Consider the following 19,272-nt stretch of genomic DNA (forward strand, 5'->3'; position numbering starts at 1 on the left):
GAGGGCTGCATCTGACAAGCCGTGACGTCACTTTAGGCGGGTTTTTCATGGAAAGTGCTAGAAGGAACGAAGCACACCCTGTTGGTTTGGAATATTCCTCCATCAGATTAAAAAGATCCTCATCCTTTGCTATAAAATAAACGATGTACCCGTAATTTTGATTGAATACATTTATTAGGTTGGTGCAGATATTTCTGCCTCAACAGTCTATTGCGTCTGCTATGGGACCTAGTCCGTCACCAAAATGTTGGTCTATTCAGTATCTATCTAGTAGTACTATATTTTGCATAAACTGCCACGAGGTGGCAGCAATGGTGCGCTGGGCACAGCGATTGACTTTGTTCGTTGTACTGCAGTATTTTCCAAGATACAAGGTGTTCCTTTGCAACCAGCTGCTTATGGGTGCACTGCGCTGACCTTTGTCTTGTAAAGTATACATAAAACACTTTAAGATTTGAATTATTACTATGATTTCAAACGGCTGCACATCACCTCGCGCTAAGGGATTTTACCTTAACGTTACATTTTATTTAAATTCATTGAAGTCTGCCAAGGTTGTGCACCTGATTACTTCAATAATATTATGTATTCAGCATCTCTTTATGCGCTCATATCAACACTCCCTTTGATTTCAAGTCAGTATATTATAACAGTCATTTTTGTCTGTTTTCTACCCAAATAGAACAATCTAGTAGCAGTAGAAGGTGCTAGATGGTGCACCGCGGATGGATACGGCCGCACACTGAAACGGTTGTGTATAAAGATTCCTGTCTATTAAAAGGAAGTCCCTTTCCATTTCCCTGCGTCAGAGAGCAGAAGGGACGACGAATTGGTTGTGTTTTATTCAAGATAAGTCAACGGAATAAATAAGGTATGTACACGAGTATTTTTGCTTACAAAGGGAACACATTATGCTCCTGTAATATGTGTGTTTTACTAATCCATCACTGAACTACGGCTGGATGTAACCACGATGCGAGCTCATGAGTCACGACGACAAACCGTAACGTTAGCTAGCTCCAGAACTGTCTGATGGACTAACCGGCATATAATACCCAGCATATTAATGTATGTTCTCAAATCCTGTTACATAACGTGTAATCCGTACACGGTGGGATTTTCGTGTAACGTTACAGATAGATACTTTGCGATGCTGAGCGGTGTAGCTATATGAATGTGATAATGTGCTGCACTGTTAAAGGCCGGGCTTGGGTTGCAATAAGGCAGGTGTGGCGAACATGACCATGTTGATTCGGATCTATTTAACGGAGCTAGAACACCCGATTTGACTAGACCAGAGCACAGAACAAGAGTCTCATTACAAAGCCAAATCCTTCCACCTCAAAACATTACGTGAAGTCTAAAGTAAGGGTAAAGGTCATAGTTTCCTCAAGTTAACGTTACAGTAGGTCGTTGTCACCCAGTGTCTTTTAACGTTACACATAGCTAACGTTTTAATTACAAGTGACCTTTTTATAGCGCTGCATTTCCTAAAGGTATCCTTATTTTTGTAACGTTAGCCGTTCCCCAGCACGTGTTTGCGGAGTCCATTGTCTATCAGTAGACGCCATGTTGGTTAATGGCTACATCCGCCGATTTTTAGCAACACTATGGAAGCGGTCCAATTTTACGAAACCGGCGTGTTGACACGATGAAATTATGATTCCGTTTTATGTCTAATGAAACCGAAATAATTAGCGCTTTTAAGTGGAGTGAATCTCACAGTTAAAAATGTCCATTTTAGCCTTTCATGGTCTATGGTTGTCTTCTGTTGAGTCATTGTGATGTTTGTTTTCCTTTTTAAAAGAATAAGAAATAAGAATAAAAAAGTACAGTCTGTTTGCCATTTGTACAATTTTTAAACCAAAGTTTGCTCAAAGGTTGCGTTTTTCCTTTTGTGCAGATGCCTGAAGAAATGCACCAAGAGGAGGAGGCTGAGACCTTTGCCTTCCAGGCAGAGATCGCTCAGCTGATGTCCCTGATCATCAACACCTTCTATTCCAACAAAGAGATCTTCCTCAGGGAGTTGATCTCCAATGCCTCTGATGTAAGTCGGCAAGAGCTTGGTGGCGTTTCCTGATCCTACGCAATAATTAAGTTTCACTTTCACGTGCCTATTTTATGACAGGGCATTTAATGATACATGTAGTCTTTATAATTAGGATGATAATGCTTAAATTTATTTTAGGCCCTTGCATACTTTGAAAATGGTACCTTAAGTCTTGATGTATTGTCATTGTGTGTTTATAGGCTTTGGACAAAATTCGCTATGAAAGCTTGACTGATCCTACCAAGATGGACAGTGGCAAGGATCTGAAAATTGACATCATCCCCAACAAAGCTGAACGCACCCTGACCATCACCGACACTGGAATCGGCATGACCAAAGCCGACCTGATTAACAACCTGGGTACCATCGCAAAGTCTGGCACCAAGGCCTTCATGGAGGCCCTGCAGGTACTGCAGTGGAACATGATCTAGGTTGCAGCATGTGGAAAATGTGGGCAAATGACACAGGGAAAAAAACACTTCATTTAACCGTCTTAAATTGCTCTACAAAGAACAGTGTGAATAATGGGGATGTATGTAAATTATTTTTTTCACACTGAAAGTCTTGCCAATATGAATTCGATCTGATACTTATTTGCCTAAATGTTTTAAAATGCATCTGGCACATTTAGAAGTTACGCTGTAGCCTTCTGACTGTTGCACACCTTATTATTCACAAGCTGCTTAATCAAAGTCCTGGTTTTAAACTATTTTGATTGCTATATCCTGAAGTTTTAATTGTTCCCTCTAGGCTGGAGCTGACATTTCCATGATCGGTCAGTTTGGTGTGGGTTTCTACTCTGCCTACCTTACTGCAGAGAAGGTGGTTGTCATCACCAAACACAATGATGATGAGCAGTACGTGTGGGAGTCCTCTGCCGGAGGTTCTTTCACAGTCAAGGTCGACAGCGGTACGTGTCCTGGCAGTTACACAATCAAAGCGCTTGCGATTGGCAACATTTGCATAATCCAAAATGTTTGCAAATAAGGTCAGTTACATATAATTATGGCCTGTGCTATACACCTGGCACATTGTTTGCATCATTTGCTAGTTGCTGTCATCGGGCCCTATGCACACTTGTTTTGGCGTGACGTTATTTATCTAGTTCCATAAGTTAACTTTTGGCATTTGGTAATTGCAGAAAAGGGTTATTTACAGTGTGAAATTACAATACTTAAAACTTTGCATCGGACACCATTATCGTGTAACATTAGATTTACTTTGTGTGGGGCTGTACAATTCTGTTCACAGGCGAGCCCATTGGTCGTGGAACCAAGATCATCCTGCACCTGAAGGATGACCAGACAGAGTACATTGAGGAGAAGAGGATCAAGGAAATTGTCAAGAAGCACTCTCAGTTCATTGGCTACCCCATCACCCTGTTTGTAAGTATTACATTTTGACTTATTTCAATCTAGTTAAAACTGTTTTGCATATCGGTGAAGTTCAACTTTTTGATTCACAGGTGGAGAAGGAGCGCGACAAGGAGATCAGTGATGACGAGGCAGAGGAGGAAAAGGCAGAGAAGGAGGAGAAAGAGGAGGGTGAGGACAAGCCAAAAATTGAGGACGTGGGCTCAGACGATGAGGAGGACTCCAAAGACAAGGACAAGAAGAAGAAAAAGAAGATCAAGGAGAAGTACATCGATGAGGAGGAGCTGAACAAGACCAAGCCCATCTGGACTAGGAACCCCGACGACATCACAAATGAAGAGTATGGAGAGTTCTACAAGAGTCTGACCAACGACTGGGAGGATCACCTGGCTGTCAAGGTAAACGCTACAATGCAATTTCAGCTGTTGACTGATTCATATGTGGCTGAAAATAAGTCAAACTAAGGTGAATTTTCCTCTTTTATAGCACTTCTCTGTGGAGGGCCAGCTGGAGTTCCGGGCCCTGCTCTTTGTTCCCCGTCGTGCACCTTTTGACCTCTTTGAGAACAAGAAAAAGAAGAATAACATCAAGCTGTACGTTAGGCGAGTCTTTATCATGGACAACTGTGAAGAGCTCATCCCAGAGTACCTGAGTAAGTTCACTTGGCTTTTTTTCCATCTCGGACAATAAAGTGTTCTACATCACTGCACTGACTCTTACCTCCCCTACACAAAGCTGTTTTGCTGGAGGGGATACAAAGGCTGAATGAATGCTCAGATGGTTCCAATAAGCCATGTTTTGTTAATCTCCAGACTTTGTCCGTGGTGTGGTCGACTCCGAGGACCTGCCTCTCAACATCTCCCGAGAAATGCTGCAGCAGAGCAAGATCCTCAAAGTCATTCGCAAGAACATCGTCAAGAAGTGTCTGGAGCTCTTTGCCGAACTGGCTGAAGACAAGGAGAACTACAAGAAGTTATATGAAGGTTTCTCCAAGAACATCAAGGTAAAATAAATGTTAAGTGCTACATTGATTTGTATTTTTTTAATCTCCTTTTCGTGAAGTTAATGGAAGTTCCTCTTTCATAATGCACTCCTCGTCTTCAGTGCACCTCCATGGATTCATAAGGTTTACCTTTTTTAATCTAGCGGTACCCTCTAGCTTCCTAAGGCATTCTAGTCATAGCTTTATTGGCCAGACATTTTAAAGGCACTACATAGCTGATGCAACTAGTTGTAGTATATTCTCAACTATTTCATAATCTCATGGAGTTGTGCCAAGTGTACATAACTCTTGGTACAGTCACTTAATGCTGTAGTCATGATTAGTAACTCGTAACCTGATTGTGTTGTACTAGAAGTGTGCATTTGAAAAATATGGCATTTGTATTTGCAATGCAACATGATCAGTTGAGTATTTAATAACAAGTCTAAAATTTAGATGGGTAATCAATTAATCTTGCATTGTGATATAGGCTACTGGTGTATGAAATTGTTTTTTAATGTGATGTAATCACAATTTATCTGTAGCTGGGCATCCATGAGGACTCTCAAAACCGCAAGAAGCTGTCTGAGCTGCTGCGCTACCACAGCTCCCAGTCTGGAGATGAGACAACTTCCCTCACAGAGTACCTGACTCGCATGAAGGAGAACCAGAAGTCCATCTACTACATTACTGGTGAGTTTGTCTCTGAAAAGCTTTTTTTTTTTTTTTTTTTTTTTTAAATCTGATACCATACTTGTTTGGTGGATTACATTTTTTTTAGACAATTGCACTGCACCCAGCAACGTAAGTAAAACTAGTATTAAATTGCCTTTCACTCACTTGACTTCTCCTAGGTGAGAGCAAGGATCAGGTGGCCAACTCAGCCTTTGTCGAGCGCGTCCGCAAGCGTGGCTTCGAGGTCCTGTACATGACAGAGCCCATTGACGAGTACTGTGTCCAGCAGTTGAAGGAGTTTGATGGCAAGAGCCTGGTCTCAGTCACCAAGGAGGGTCTGGAGCTGCCAGAGGATGAAGAAGAGAAGAAAAAGATGGAGGAGGATAAGGCTAACTTTGAGAACCTCTGCAAGCTCATGAAAGAGATCCTTGACAAGAAAGTGGAGAAGGTCAGTAATCCTAATGAGCCAATATTCATGTTGACCAAAATTTGCCTTCATTTAGGTTCTTATGACTTCACAACTACAGTTGACAGTGTTTTGTTTGGCAACAGGTGCCCTAACTGGTCCTAACTTGTATTCTGGTGAGTTCAATACAGCTGCAAGGAGGTCCCTCAAGTATATTTGTCCTGAATGAGTTTTTGATTGACAAATGTGTTTTTGACAAGTGATCGGTTCCAAATGATTGTGGAAATGTTTTTTTTTTTTTTTTAAATATATATAAGTAACTTCTGAGTGATCTAACATGCCTGGGGTTTTTTTTTTTTTTAAACCGGTTGGTTTAACAGATTGTGAAACTAGAATTATGAGCTGAAGTTTAACCATTTGGTCTAAATACTTTACTGGTCCCAATGTGTATGTATGATTGTTTTACAGACATTAAGATGTGGTGGAATTGGCCATGCTGGTGTGTTAAGCATTTATTTCTAACATGACTGTTCTGCATGGTTTTTGATTAACTTGAATTTTAGACTGGGTCAGCCTGCTGTCAAGATACCTAATTGCATGTTGGGTTGAGTCTAAATGTCCTGATTGGCTGTCTCTACCAGGTGACCGTGTCCAACAGACTGGTGTCTTCACCCTGCTGTATTGTGACGAGTACTTACGGCTGGACGGCCAACATGGAGAGGATCATGAAGGCCCAGGCACTCAGGGACAACTCCACCATGGGCTACATGATGGCCAAGAAACACCTGGAGATCAACCCTGACCACCCCATCGTGCAGACTCTCCGGCAGAAGGCAGATGCTGACAAGAACGACAAGGCTGTGAAGGACCTAGTCATCCTGCTGTTTGAAACTGCCCTGCTGTCCTCAGGCTTCTCCCTGGATGACCCACAGACCCACTCCAACCGAATCTACAGAATGATCAAACTCGGACTGGGTAAGGACACAGAGCGGATCAATATTGGTAGCTTTTACATGCACGTTACTTGACTTGATATCTAACAAATGACCTAATTCTCGTACCTGTAGGTATCGATGACGACGATGTTCCCACAGAGGAGGCCACTTCTACAGCCGTCCCAGACGAGATCCCTCCCCTAGAAGGCGACGGTGAAGATGATGCTTCACGTATGGAAGAAGTTGATTAAACCAACCCACCCCCCAGATTTCTAACACTTTAGCCTCACTTTTCAATTGTTCATCCTTAAAACTGCAGTTACTGCAAAACAAATAGTCATTCATGTTATGTGGTTGGACCAGTGTTGCTCTTGCGTCCAGAGCATTACTCTGAAGACCTTTTAAGAAAAGCGGTTTTGGTTTTTGCTGTATAAGTTCATGGTGACAACACATGTTTTAATGAGTACCCTGTTGCACTGAGTTTTAAATGTTGGAGTGGTAAATGTGTGAACATGGGAATGGTACATTCCATTATCAGATTAGGTCTGGAGGGTTTGGGAAGGTTCTGCTCATGTGCAACACTGCACGCTGCATGGAGAGAGGACTGTATGATTCCTTTGCCTGAGTCCGGGCTTGTCTGTATTCCAAGTCTTGTTTTGCAAAAAAATTAAAGATGTAATACCTATGTTTTGTCTTGGAGTGTATGTATTCTATGAAAGGGACTTTTACACCCCTTTGAAATGACATCCACAACAAATCTGAGGTTTTTAAAAGGAAGCAGGTTTTTTTTTTTTTCTATAAATATTGGACTAACATTTGGGATGTTGACTTGAAACTTGTTTGGGACTGTTCTTCCAGGTGACCACTAGGTGGGGTCATGCTCCACAAGTTGCATATCAAAGTTGGCTTAAAGGGCTTTAGAGAAATTTGATTTGCAATGTAAATTTGTATCAACTGGATTATAAATAAACTAAAGGGTTTAGCGTGTTCACACTAGAAAAGCAAATAGCCAGGATTTACACAAATTCAGACTTAGTTTTACAGGGTACGTATTATAAACTAACATGGAACTCGGTCACAGCAAAGGTAAAACGGCAAGTTGAATGTAGTCAACACCTCCCTGGTCACATCTGCCTAAATTTTGTTTTCAGTGTTTAATTCTCAAGTTGATAGAAAATGCAATCAACACCAAAGCTGTGAGGGGGGGGAAAAATGGAAGTCACCTTTACATAGCCTAAAATCTCAAATTGGCCTCAAAGGACTTTACAATCTACCCTTGGTTGGTGTAAAGGAAACTCCTTGAAATAACCTTTTTAAATGGTTAAAATTCCTATGGCTAATACTTTGACCTATCATTAGGTCCTGCAGTGGGTAACGGGCTGTGCTCTTAAGTCTGAGGTGAAATTCTCTAATCCTGACCTAATGTACCTTTTTCTTTGAAACCTACTCTTGCCCAAACAAAAAGCAGATGCTTGTGTTCCCATTGGCTTGACAGGTAGTTTAAAAAAATTAGATTAAAATATGTTTGACATTAGAAATTAGGTGTCATGCAAACATGTTATACAAATCACAAATCTTATTTATCAGGGAATGTAGAAATGCTTGTTCATTCACAAATGTGTTAACATGCAAAACAAAAGCGTTACCAGCAACGTGACTAAAGCACGTGGGCAGAATCACATTGTAAAATACAGCCATAAACTGAATGCGTGAGTTTCTTGAAAGTGTGAGGCATCATCAGCTGAACTCTTTGGGGGAAATGTGAAGTATGTCGTCTTCCTGGAAGTCGTGTGTTTCTTACGAGTCTGAGGGGGCGGCAGCAGCTTTTCTGCTCTCATCAGTAAAAACTAAAGTGTGGGTGTCTGTCCCTCCTGAACACACACACACACTCGCTCCAGTCAAAGTGATAGTGGGGAACTTCAGCTGTGTCATTCAGAAACATGCTGAAAACTATAATGCCTCCTGAACTTGACCACCTTCTTAATTTGCTGTATCTATGAATAATTTGCATAATAGAGGAGAATGTAAGTTATATCTGTGTATGTATCCATGAAGTTTAAAAACACATATTGACCTGAAACACTGACCTTTTTAAGAATAATGCACTGATACAGTCTTGGTAGTTACGTAGCAATGTTGGTTAGATACAGGATGCTGGTCTCTGGAACCAAAAGGTCACACCATAAAAATGAATAGTGATGATCCTTCTGAAACCAAACTGTTATCCTCTTAATTATGTAATTAATTGTGCATTTATCCTATTTTGGGTCTTGAGAATATTGAAATTGTTATTTGCAGCAAATTGAAATTTGGTAGTAACTGAGAAGATTGTGTGTTTATTTAGAATACCATAAAAGTAAAATGCAAATTAGATATACAGGAAATATCCTGATTGGTGACTTAAAAGAGCTATCTATGTCTGTAAGATCTGTCTGGTTACGCTGCGGCAAAATTCCTGGTTAGGTTCATCAAGAGTCAGTGCAGGTTTCCCTCATGAAGTTAACATGTGCATCTGGTCTGACTTGTTTCAACAAAAGACTTCCTGTGGAAACATTTGACTCCTGTGTGTAAATCCCACAAATGCTGAGTGTGTTGCTTTGGGTGTGTGGGGGGGGGGTTATTGTGACCTTTGTATCACTGTCACCTCCTCTCTATATTGTGTGTCTGGTTTGCAGAAATGCCACCAAATCTGCTTAAAATGTGTTTGTCCTAAAAGAGTTGTTCAGTCAAACAGACTTGTCTCTATTATGTCTCTGCATTATTTTATAGTATATACCTTAGTGTGTAAGTGACTGAAGACCTGCACATAACATGAGATAATAAGAAGGTGTAGCTTTGCTTACTGTATATGCAGCAACCACACCATCCTGCAGGCCTGATTGCAAAAGAGGCGTGATTAAGTTTCCATGACATTTACAGTGCCGAAATAACACAATTACTACTCATAATCTGAAACAACTTTGTTGCGCACATCAGGCATAGCGTTACTTCTCATATTTGATAGCACTTGGTAAATACTACAGACAGGAACAGGATTAACACCCCCGCTGAGTAGGAAGGAAGCAAGATGAAGAAAAAAACAAAACAATCATGAAGTATAAAATGCAGCAAACCATGAACACGATAACCTAGAGTCACACATGGTTACAGTGTTTGTGTTACACATGTACAGTAAAGCATTGTGTGGTGGTGGCCTGAAGGTTAGAAAGCTGTCCTTGTGGTTCCAATGCTGTGTATAAAACTATTTAAAGGAGAAGTTCAACATTTGGGGAAATAGGCTTATTCGGTTTCCTGCCGATGATTAGATGAGAAGATTCATATTTCTCTTTCATGTTTGTAGTGTAAAAATTAAGCTACTGTTAGCAGCTGACTAATTTAGCTTAGCACAAAGACTGGAAAGAAGGGCAAACTGCTAGCCAGGCTCTGTCCAAAAGTCACAAAATCCACCTGTCAGCACCTTTAAAGCTCACGAATTGACACGCTATACTTGTTTAATCCATACAAAAAGTGTAAAAATGACAACTTGTGTGACAGACTATTTCTTGTTGGGACCAGTTACCTGGCAACAAGTGGATACCCCAGGAAATTACTGGTCCTGGCCAAGAACTAGTCTGGTTCAAAAAGATGATGATGTGCACATCCATGTCATTGCTGGTGCAGGACAAAAAAAGTGAATGTTCAAAGAAGGTAAAGTCCGCACAACAGCTTAATGCTAAGGAAAAATACTTTAATAGTGCAAATAAGGCACAACGTTTCGGCCCAGAACTAGTCTGGGACATAACCCCCGAAACCCCTGTTAGAATAATTGTATTATCAAGAATAGACAGAACCACTGAAATAGTCAAAAGTTAGTTTTTACTTGCAAGTAGAGTCAGTTTACAGCACTCATAGCATACGTACAGAAAGTGACTAAGCCTCAAAACATTATAGTAGCTTATTTATGTGTGAAATACAATCATAATACAGAGTTTGATGTCGTCAATTGTCTGTCTTGTCAGTTTAGATGTCCTCTACTCTATCTGGTCAGACTCAATGGCGTCCCCTTTATCTGGTTAGAGAGACGCATGTTCTGTCCTCGGGCCCCAGACAAGATAGCCAATGACTCCATGTTATTTTGTGGGGACAAGTAGTGTTATGGTTTCTAACAGACAGAGGAAGAAAAGAAGAGTTGTTGTTATAGTTATTTTTTCCTCTAACAACCCCAAACAGATTAAGTTAATTTTGGACTAAACCAGGCTAGCTGTTTCCCGTCTCCAGTCTTTGTGCTAAGCTAAGTTAGCTAGCAGCAGCCCCATATTTAGCGCACACAGTGTTAGGGAGTAACGGAATACATGTACCGGCGTTACGTATTCAGAATACAAATTATGAGTAACTGTATTATGTTACAGTTACAATTTAAATAGTTGGTATTTAGAATACAGTTACATTGTTGAAATCAATGGATTACATGACGATACTTCTCTATTTTAAGAGTTTATTCACTCTCTGAATAAGTTAAGGCAACTCCATGCATTTCCCAGAAGCCCCAATATGAAAACGAAAAAATTAGCTATTTGCGTGATCACTGATAGAGGTAGAGGAGCCGGAACCGGCACAACAGAGCCAGGGCAGGAATGCGTTTCTATCTTGGAAATTCAAACAGCATTTCACATTAAAGAAAGAGAAGGGAGAATGAAATATAACTGTGCAGTGCAACCTCTGCTTGCCACTCTCTGCTAGCAATCAACCTCCTTTCAGCATCCAAATTACTCCACCTCCAACCTGAAGAAGCATCTTAAAGTAAGTTTATTTATTTATTTATTTTTTAATTAGCCAAGGGTTGTCGTCTCCTGTAGTTTTACTGGTAACCTTGCTATTTTATAGTTGACGTGCGACCTTACATTCTCCTATGTGCTGATTTACTATCCCCAGAGCCGTTGAAAGACTAGCCCCGCTAAAATTAGTTCGTGGTAGCAAGACTGCGGTTAGAATTTTGTAGTATGCAGTTCAGGACTACAAATACAAAAATCTATCTGCTTGTTCAGGTATACATTCAGCCAGTTGGAATAGACACACCAGAATAGGCCTGTTTAATAAGCTGTATGTGATGGCCGCATTCCTACACTTACAAAATGGAATTCAATGTGGAAGTAATCCAAATATTCAGAATACGTTACTCAGATTGAGTAACGTATTCTGAATACGTTACAAATTACATTTGTGGGCATCTATTCTGTAACGGAATACGTTTTGAAAGTATCCTTCCCAACACTGAGCGTACAAACAAAGTGTTATCAATCTTCTCATTTAAATCTCAGTAAAGAAGGCCAATACGTGTATTAACCAAAATGTCTAACTTTTCCTTTGCCCTTAACAAAGCCATGAATCCTCCTCCAGTCTAGCTTCTCTGCTCCGAGTCATCCCGGGCATTGCCAAAACAGTCAGAACCTCATGCTGGCTAATAAAAACCCTCATCCCTGCAGTCAGAGCGAGAGCCCAGAGTGACTGGTTGTTGGGGGCTGGAACCTGAGGTCCGCGGCCTCTCTCAGCCCTCCATATCTCGTTTGTCATTATTGAAAAGAGGAGAGGACTGGAGACACTCATGTTGTGAAATGAGAGATGCGGGGAAATTCCCCCATCGAGCAGCTGTGAGATTAATAAACCAGGGGAAAATGTTTTCTCGTACTTCACAGTCAAACACGATCTTCAGTTTGATGTTCAGTGAATCATAATAGTGGTCGGGTTTATGAATCAGTGTAGCATGCAAAGAGCAGCTTTGTTTCGAAAAAAACATATGCTGTTTTTTTTTCTTGATAAAGACTGGAGAGAGCGGAAGAAATATGGAGAGATGGCAGAGAGGAATACTTACAACTACTAAAACCTATTTGCAGATGACACCCAACTCTATACAGCTGTTCATTTTGTTGACCGGAGCCCCCGTTACTCCCTTGAACACTGCAGCAATTTATGGATAACCCAACATTTCCTCCAACTGAGATTCTAGTTATTGATCCAAAAGAGCAAAGAGAGAAACATAGAATTTACTACACCATCTCAGCACATTACAGCTCAGACAAGAAAGCTGGGTGTTATGATCTTTCCAGCCAGACTACTGCAATGATCTTCCTAAAAAGTCAGTAAATTAATTACAGCCAAAACCTGTTACTACTACTGTGCTGCCATTTTTAGGCACATTAGCACTGTCTGTTGGTCCTTCCTACTTTGGTCCAGACCAACATTACATCCATCCATAGTATTTTGTACATGCTTTCATTGTCCCTAGAGGATGAATCCCAGTGACTTTGGTGATCCCCTGACTTTTGAAGTAGTGCCACAATCAGGTCAAATTTTCAATTTGTCCAATACTTTGGTTTATCTAACAGTTTTTGTTTTGTTTAAAGTATACTTCTGCTAAATCTTTGAATTAAGTTTTGAAGTATTATTTTGGTTATTATATAATTTTGTTATTTTACTATCTTCTTTATGGATGCATTTTAAAGTTCAACTGTTTTATTGTGTGCGCTTTAATTTTTGTTTACAGTCATTATTCCTAATGTAAAGCACTTTGAATAGCAGTTGTGTATGAAAATAAGGTTTATTATCATTATTAGTATTGTATTACCTGCAAAGCAAACAGCACTGAGCACGAGGCAAATCCTGTAGCACAAGCAATGTCAAACCTTAAAATCAAACCTCTTCACTTCATAGTGTTAATTTAATTTAATATGTTTTATTATTAATCCAGTTACCAGAGGAAATAGTAGAATGATAAAACAAGTTACCAGTAACACTGCTGTTCCCTTGTATGCATTCTTTTCTGCAAACTCCCCCCTGGGCGTACATTATCTTCACATCCTTGTGACGGCCATGAGCATCATCATCAATTCAGTATTCTTCCAAACATTCACATGTAACGGTGAAAACACATGAATCAGTCCTTATACAAAAGTACACAACAGACGACTTGGAAATAAACAATGACTAAGAGATATATTTACAAGACTTTTTAGTCCAAAGTTTAATTAAGTAAAATCTGTGTTGAGAAAAAACAAAAACTTGTTTTCCTAAAATAATGGCGTGCAAAAAGTATCCACAGCAGCATCTGGTTCACTGATGTCGGCGTAAATTATATAATTTGTAAGTAGTGCACTATTTAATAAGCAAACTGTTATTTTCCACCCTCTATTACACATGGTAGCCATTTTAATATACCTTGAATTAAACAGTATTGTGTGCAGGCTATGTTGACAGCTTTACAAGATAAACTCCCACGACACATAAGGCCCCCTGCTCTCTAACATAGAGGACTGTGAGATAAGCATCTGGCTATGGACCTTTTTCACAGCAGACATTTTGACTTGTCATAGAAGGAAAAGCACAGCTGAAATTGATAACCTTAACAATGGCTCAATTTCATCAAGTGTCCCAGTAAGATATTTCAGTGAGTCAGCATGCACAATACCAGGTCCTCTCCTAAGTGGAATGCAGCCATCATTAATGGTTTTCAATACACCTGTGCTTTTCCTACTATGACATGTCAACATGTCTGCCGTGAAAAAGGTCTACTGTGCCTGAAAGATGACTCAACAGATACAGTGTAGGGATAAAGTTAAGTAAGGGGCAATGTCATTAATGCTTTAAAATGAATGCTTAGCCATACAGCTCACATACATTTTTCAGGGTCACAGTAACCTGTAATTGGCTGCACAAGCCACGTACGGTGGTTTAGGAAAAATATTCTACGTTTTAATTGCGAAAGAGGTAAAGAGGCAGTTTGCAAAGTTTAGGGTTTGGGACTCGTGTATAAGACAATCTTACAGGCACTCAAAACTAATTTGACTGCTGACCTGACAAATCACATGGACCCCCTGGGGGCATCTTGGTGTAAGAGTCAAAACTGTAAATCCCTTTCTGTACCATTGCAGAAGAAGAAAACTAAAAACCAACAGAAAACAACAGTAAAAAAAAAACTATAAGATACACACAAATAGACAAAAAAGCACCACAGAAAACGTGGTCTCAGTTCCCAGTTTAGCGTGACTTCGGAGTGCTACACCTTCTGTGGGAGCGGCTGCGCTAACCGCCGGCCAGACTTCATGCGGCTACGTGCATACACCCGTAAGAAAAGTGCCAAGAAAACTACCCCAACACCAAATCCACCTACTAAGGTGACGGCGTGACCGTAGAGGAAACAAGAGAGGAGAATGGCGAAGGCCTGTCGCAGGGTCATAATGATGGTGAAGACTGCAGCACCAAACTGGTTGATGGTGTAGAAGATGAAGAGCTGGCCGCATGCAGAGCACACAGACAGCAAAAGGGAGTGTAAGGCGAATTCGGAGTGGCGTGTCATGAAGGCCAGCGAGTCGAAGAAGGCCCCCTGCTCGAGCAGTGAGCCGACAGTGAAGAGGCAGGAGAACAGGTTTACCCCGAACATCATCTGCACCGACGACATCTTGTACTTGAACAGGTTGTCCTGCCAGTTGGAGGTGAAGCTGTCGAAGGCGATGTAGCCGACGAGGATGATGACCCCGCTGAAGGTGGTGACGGTGGACGGGTGCTTGCTGGGCGTGCTGGACAGCAGGAACATGCTGACACCCACTGAGATCAGAACGGCGGTAAAGTACTCCCAGTATTCGTAGCTCTTGTGGGAGACGATCTTACCCATGAGCATGACAGGGATTACCTTGGAGGCCTTGGCCAGGACTTGAGTAGGGAAGCTGATGTACTTGAGGGCCTCGTACTGGCACCAGCTGCTCATGATGTTGGAGAGCGAGGCGAAGGAGTACTTAAACATGGGTGCTCCATGACGAGGCTGCTTGAACAGGATGCACCAAAGGCCCGACACCGTCAGAGCCAGGATACGGTTCATGAAGACCAAGAACTGAGAGTCTTTGAATTTCTCACCCTCCTCTTCTGGAGTCGTGGCTCCGTACGAACGTGTCATCACCCTCTCCTGCAGGACTCCCCATGTCAGGTACGATACCTAAGAATTAAAAAAATGACTTTACTTTTTCAAGAGTAGATTTATAGACCTGTTATATATATAGTTTTAGCAGTTAAGCTTTGATGTTGATTCTTGACTTTTGAGCTTAGATTATTTTGTAACATAATATTGTTAAAAACAGTTGCATTGGGTGGTTCAGCTTCCTTTTGGGCATTATTCTTATTATTTATGTCACTATGTACTTGATCCCTTCCTAACGCAACATCACTGTAATCAACGTATCTTCATCCTGTTAGTCGTGTAACTACCAGGACCTATCCCTCTGCACCAGTGTACCGGCACCTCCATTTATACAAGCTTCACGTAAGCATCTTTTAATTAGCGAATGAGCTGAGAGCAAAGCAAACTGTAAAACAAACAAAACAACCCTCCCACAGCTACACAATCAGACAAAAAATACATATAGTATTATCTATCTAATCCCTTTAGACCACACAGAGCTAAAGGACTGTATTTCCTAGGAGGATCCTTACCTGAAGTCCAACAGCACAAAAGATTAATTTGACGACCTGTCTGACTGATGAGCCCGAATCACCCTCTTTCCTGGGTGCAACCGACACGTCATCCAACAGACCTGTTTTGGCCTCACTACCAAACACGCAGGTCTTTATGATAGGGAAGCAAAACCCACTACCTGAAAGAAAAGAAAACATACATTAAAAACTCATGAAGGAATTTGTTTTCGAGGTAGATCAGGAAGGAACTACAAAAACAAGTTTGAGGTCTTTAACTGGCATTCATCTCGGCATTACCATGTCAAAATCTTACAAGTCCAAACCTGTTTCTAAGTAATTGGTGCGCTTGAAGTAGCTAATGAGGAAGTAGCCAGGGATGATAATAGTGAAGTATCCCAGCATGTTGACGAGGAAGCGCAAGGGCCAGACATCTTGCCAGCCTTCCAGTAGTAATGACTCGTCAGCAGCCACAGTGGAAGTGAAGAGAAGCAACACAAATGCAGGCCAAACCCTACAAGGCAATACAACATGGTATATCAGGCAACATTTTGAAGTACATAACAGAAAAAAACTACTCAAAACATAGCAAACTCAGGTTAATTTCTCTTTGTAATATACAGTTAAGATTATCAATACATCAAGACAATCCATCACTATCATCATGACAATGCTGATGATGTTGATAAATGGGTAACAATATGAAAATGCTTACACTATTGTTATGACTGTTTACTACGACGTTCTTAAGCTCATCTGAACTCATAATAAAAAGCATAAACTAAAGTAGCCAATACAAAGGTTTTAAAGTTAATTTGTTAGCATGTCGGCTCTATTTCACAATACCTTCTTCCTCCCATAAAAAGGGCATTTATTCAAATATCACAGTTGAAAACAATACATGACAATAATACAATAAAAATGTCTTCAGTCCAAACAGGTGTAGGCTAAAGCTACAGCTAACATCAAACATCAAACGGAAAAAAGACAGAAACTTAAAGTATTCTGCACCTTCATGCATTTATATTTTTGTTAAATTAATTATTTTTAACTTTTTAAACGTACTAAGTGAGCTACATGTTTTCAATTCCTCACTGTTCCATAAATGTAACCCTTTCAATGAAATGCAATGACTTCCTCCCATGTTTTGTAAATTCCTCTCAAATCATATTGACTTTCTCTCGTGTTATCGTGCTTCTAAACAGAGGTGTTGAAGCAGAAGCAACTGAAAGGTGCCTCCCTGAACAGACATTTTGCAATCAGATCAATAACGACGGCAAGAGTTAAACTGCTACTCCAGCAATTATGTAATTATGTAGTACTTCCTGTACTACCCTGTCTTCATGCACAACGTATGCCAGCCAAAGGGACAGTATGAAAGGTACGGAATCACGTAAACAAAACATAACCTGTTAAAATAATCAGGAAGAATTGAGATGAGATTCATCACCCACCCACACAAGCAACCTAAGTAACACCGATAACTCAAGCACACCGGTGATGAAACCCTGGTTTCCTATGAAAAAGGTGTGCTCCTTGCTGTCGTGGCACTGAGTGCGCAATCCCATTTAAAGTGAGGCAGGGTCTCCTCCCAGGGACTCACACAGAGCCTCTTTGTGTGGGACTCTGCTGTGGCCTGGCCAGCCAGTAGTCCACTCACTGCAGAGCGAGACCTGGGCTCTGAACAAGCAACTTATTACATGGAGGAATGCATTTCACTGCACTGGCTGGGCGGCCAACCCACAGGCTGCTACACCACAGGCACAGAGAGAAAGAGAGAGATCACTAGGGAAAATGTACCTGAGGAGAGTATGAGTGCCTGTGTCTTGTACGAGTACATGACAGCAGATAATATGAAGGGAAAGCACAGCATTCCATGGTTAAAAAAGAGAATAAGATGACCCAATCCCACATAAGTAATTATTACCTATGCCGGGGGTGTGGTTTGGATAAATTAGCAAACACATCAGTGTGGAGGGAAAAACCCGAAATCCTGACCGGTGTTGCACCACATTCTGTGACCCATCTGATTCAATGACCTGTACCGGACTTTCAACCACATTTCTGCTTCACAGCTCTCAAATTGTGTGACTCCCGAGTCTCCGTATCCAATATCTTACAGGGTAACATTGTTTATTCAGCTGTAGCCATTTTGACCCTACGGGGACACCATTTCTGTTGACACATATCAAAATACAGTAAGTAATAGCTAAAGTATAATGGAAATATAAAGCTAACTTAGGATAGCTTCTATTCGTAACACCGGTTCATGTACACAAACCGTTCAGTTTCACTTAGCCAGCAGGTTGTTTGCAGACTTCAAAAACACATTGACAGTCAATGTAATTATGAATTACGAAAGTTAACGATTAATTGACTTCATTGCCACACTGACAAGTACACAAGTCAACAGTCAGCCGAGCTTGTCCATATATCTAAAACTCATCTTTAGCATGACATATTTTCTAACGGTACCTCCATGAAAAAGATGGCATTTTCCCACACTCTGTGGCCCGACACCTGGCGCAGCACATACGCCGACAGACTCAAACGTCTCCGACTCAACAGAGCATCAAGCCGCACGGATCCGGCAGGTAACGGTATTTTAATTATTATGTTAATTGTCTTCTTTCGGACTAGTCGCCTTTAGCTCTGATGTCTTCTACTTATCTTCAATGGCCGATGTGTTCACTTGAGTAGGAAAGGCCCCCACCTCTCAAAACCAACAGAGGATGCCGGAGACTGAGAACAGCGCCCACCCGGCGGCCCTGCCCCCTTTCGGTGTGGAGGAGTAACTGCAAGGCAAGAAAGCACATTTCATTCTCAAAAGGTGCTGTACATTATGTATCGGTATTTATAAATCGAAGAGGAAATACAGCATAGAAACCATGTAACATTTTTAAAATACTAAAATGATACAAAAGAGAAATAAATAGTAGCCCATACTTTTAAGTGATGACAGAAATAAGGAAACTTAGTTTGCAGTAAAGCAAAGGTAAAAATTCCAGAAACACTTGTCGTATAAAGAGCAACTTTATTGTGAGACCAACACGTTTCATTCAAGAAGTTTTCTCCATGCACCTTGAAAGTAGTTGAAGCTGTACCAGACACTCTCCAACAGTACATGAAGTAGTTAAAATGAGTTACACCTCAAGCAGCTGCAACATTAAAATGCACACATTAAGGCTAGAGTAATAATAAAAGAATGACATAATACACATAAGAATTCAACAGAATAAAAGTGGCCATTCTGCATTATAAGTATTATAACTTTTAAAACTTAGCTGATGCAGTACTTGTACATGCAATAGAGTGGATTTTACACTGTAGTATTTCTACTTTTACTCAAATAAGTCAAACTAGCTTATATAACTTTTTTCACAACACCTTTCTGTTTTTAACAAAGCCCAGGGCAA

General features: G+C 40.8%; 2 protein-coding genes and 1 long non-coding RNA gene across 4 annotated transcripts; 1 reads left to right on the forward strand and 2 right to left on the reverse strand.

Moving 5' to 3' along the window:
- The first annotated feature begins 689 nt into the window (after positions 1-689).
- hsp90ab1 (heat shock protein 90, alpha (cytosolic), class B member 1) lies at positions 690-7,106 on the forward strand. 2 transcript variants are annotated; one of them, XM_031322506.2, is made up of 12 exons: positions 690-871; positions 1,904-2,047; positions 2,251-2,457; positions 2,801-2,960; positions 3,302-3,435; positions 3,516-3,821; positions 3,910-4,075; positions 4,236-4,426; positions 4,951-5,098; positions 5,260-5,528; positions 6,128-6,461; positions 6,554-7,106. In XM_031322506.2, exons 2-12 carry the CDS (start codon positions 1,904-1,906, stop codon positions 6,670-6,672), a joined length of 2,178 nt encoding a protein of 725 aa, XP_031178366.1. In that variant the 5' UTR covers positions 690-871; the 3' UTR covers positions 6,673-7,106. The 2 variants fall into 2 exon arrangements, with proteins under 2 accessions (XP_031178366.1, XP_031178367.1); XM_031322507.2 differs by lacking the exon at positions 6,554-7,106 and adding an exon at positions 5,633-5,662 and having other exon boundaries at positions 6,128-6,348.
- A 1,259-nt stretch (positions 7,107-8,365) lies between these two features.
- Positions 8,366-12,439, reverse strand: LOC118493873. Its single transcript, XR_004895924.1, has 2 exons — positions 11,735-12,439; positions 8,366-9,296 (listed from the first exon to the last, which is right to left on the reverse strand). It is a non-coding gene; the product is annotated as an uncharacterized LOC118493873 (long non-coding RNA).
- A 671-nt stretch (positions 12,440-13,110) lies between these two features.
- Positions 13,111-18,583, reverse strand: slc35b2 (solute carrier family 35 member B2). The gene is made up of 5 exons (XM_031322540.2): positions 18,332-18,583; positions 16,183-16,370; positions 15,878-16,038; positions 13,995-15,383; positions 13,111-13,722 (listed from the first exon to the last, which is right to left on the reverse strand). The coding sequence occupies exons 1-4, from the start codon at positions 18,388-18,390 to the stop codon at positions 14,451-14,453; spliced, it is 1,341 nt and encodes a 446-aa protein (XP_031178400.1). The 5' UTR covers positions 18,391-18,583; the 3' UTR covers positions 13,111-13,722; positions 13,995-14,450.
- Positions 18,584-19,272: the final 689 nt, after the last annotated feature.

The sequence above is a fragment of the Sander lucioperca genome, chromosome 19 (assembly GCF_008315115.2).
Source record: "Sander lucioperca isolate FBNREF2018 chromosome 19, SLUC_FBN_1.2, whole genome shotgun sequence".
Classification (NCBI taxonomy): Eukaryota; Metazoa; Chordata; class Actinopteri; order Perciformes; family Percidae; genus Sander; species Sander lucioperca.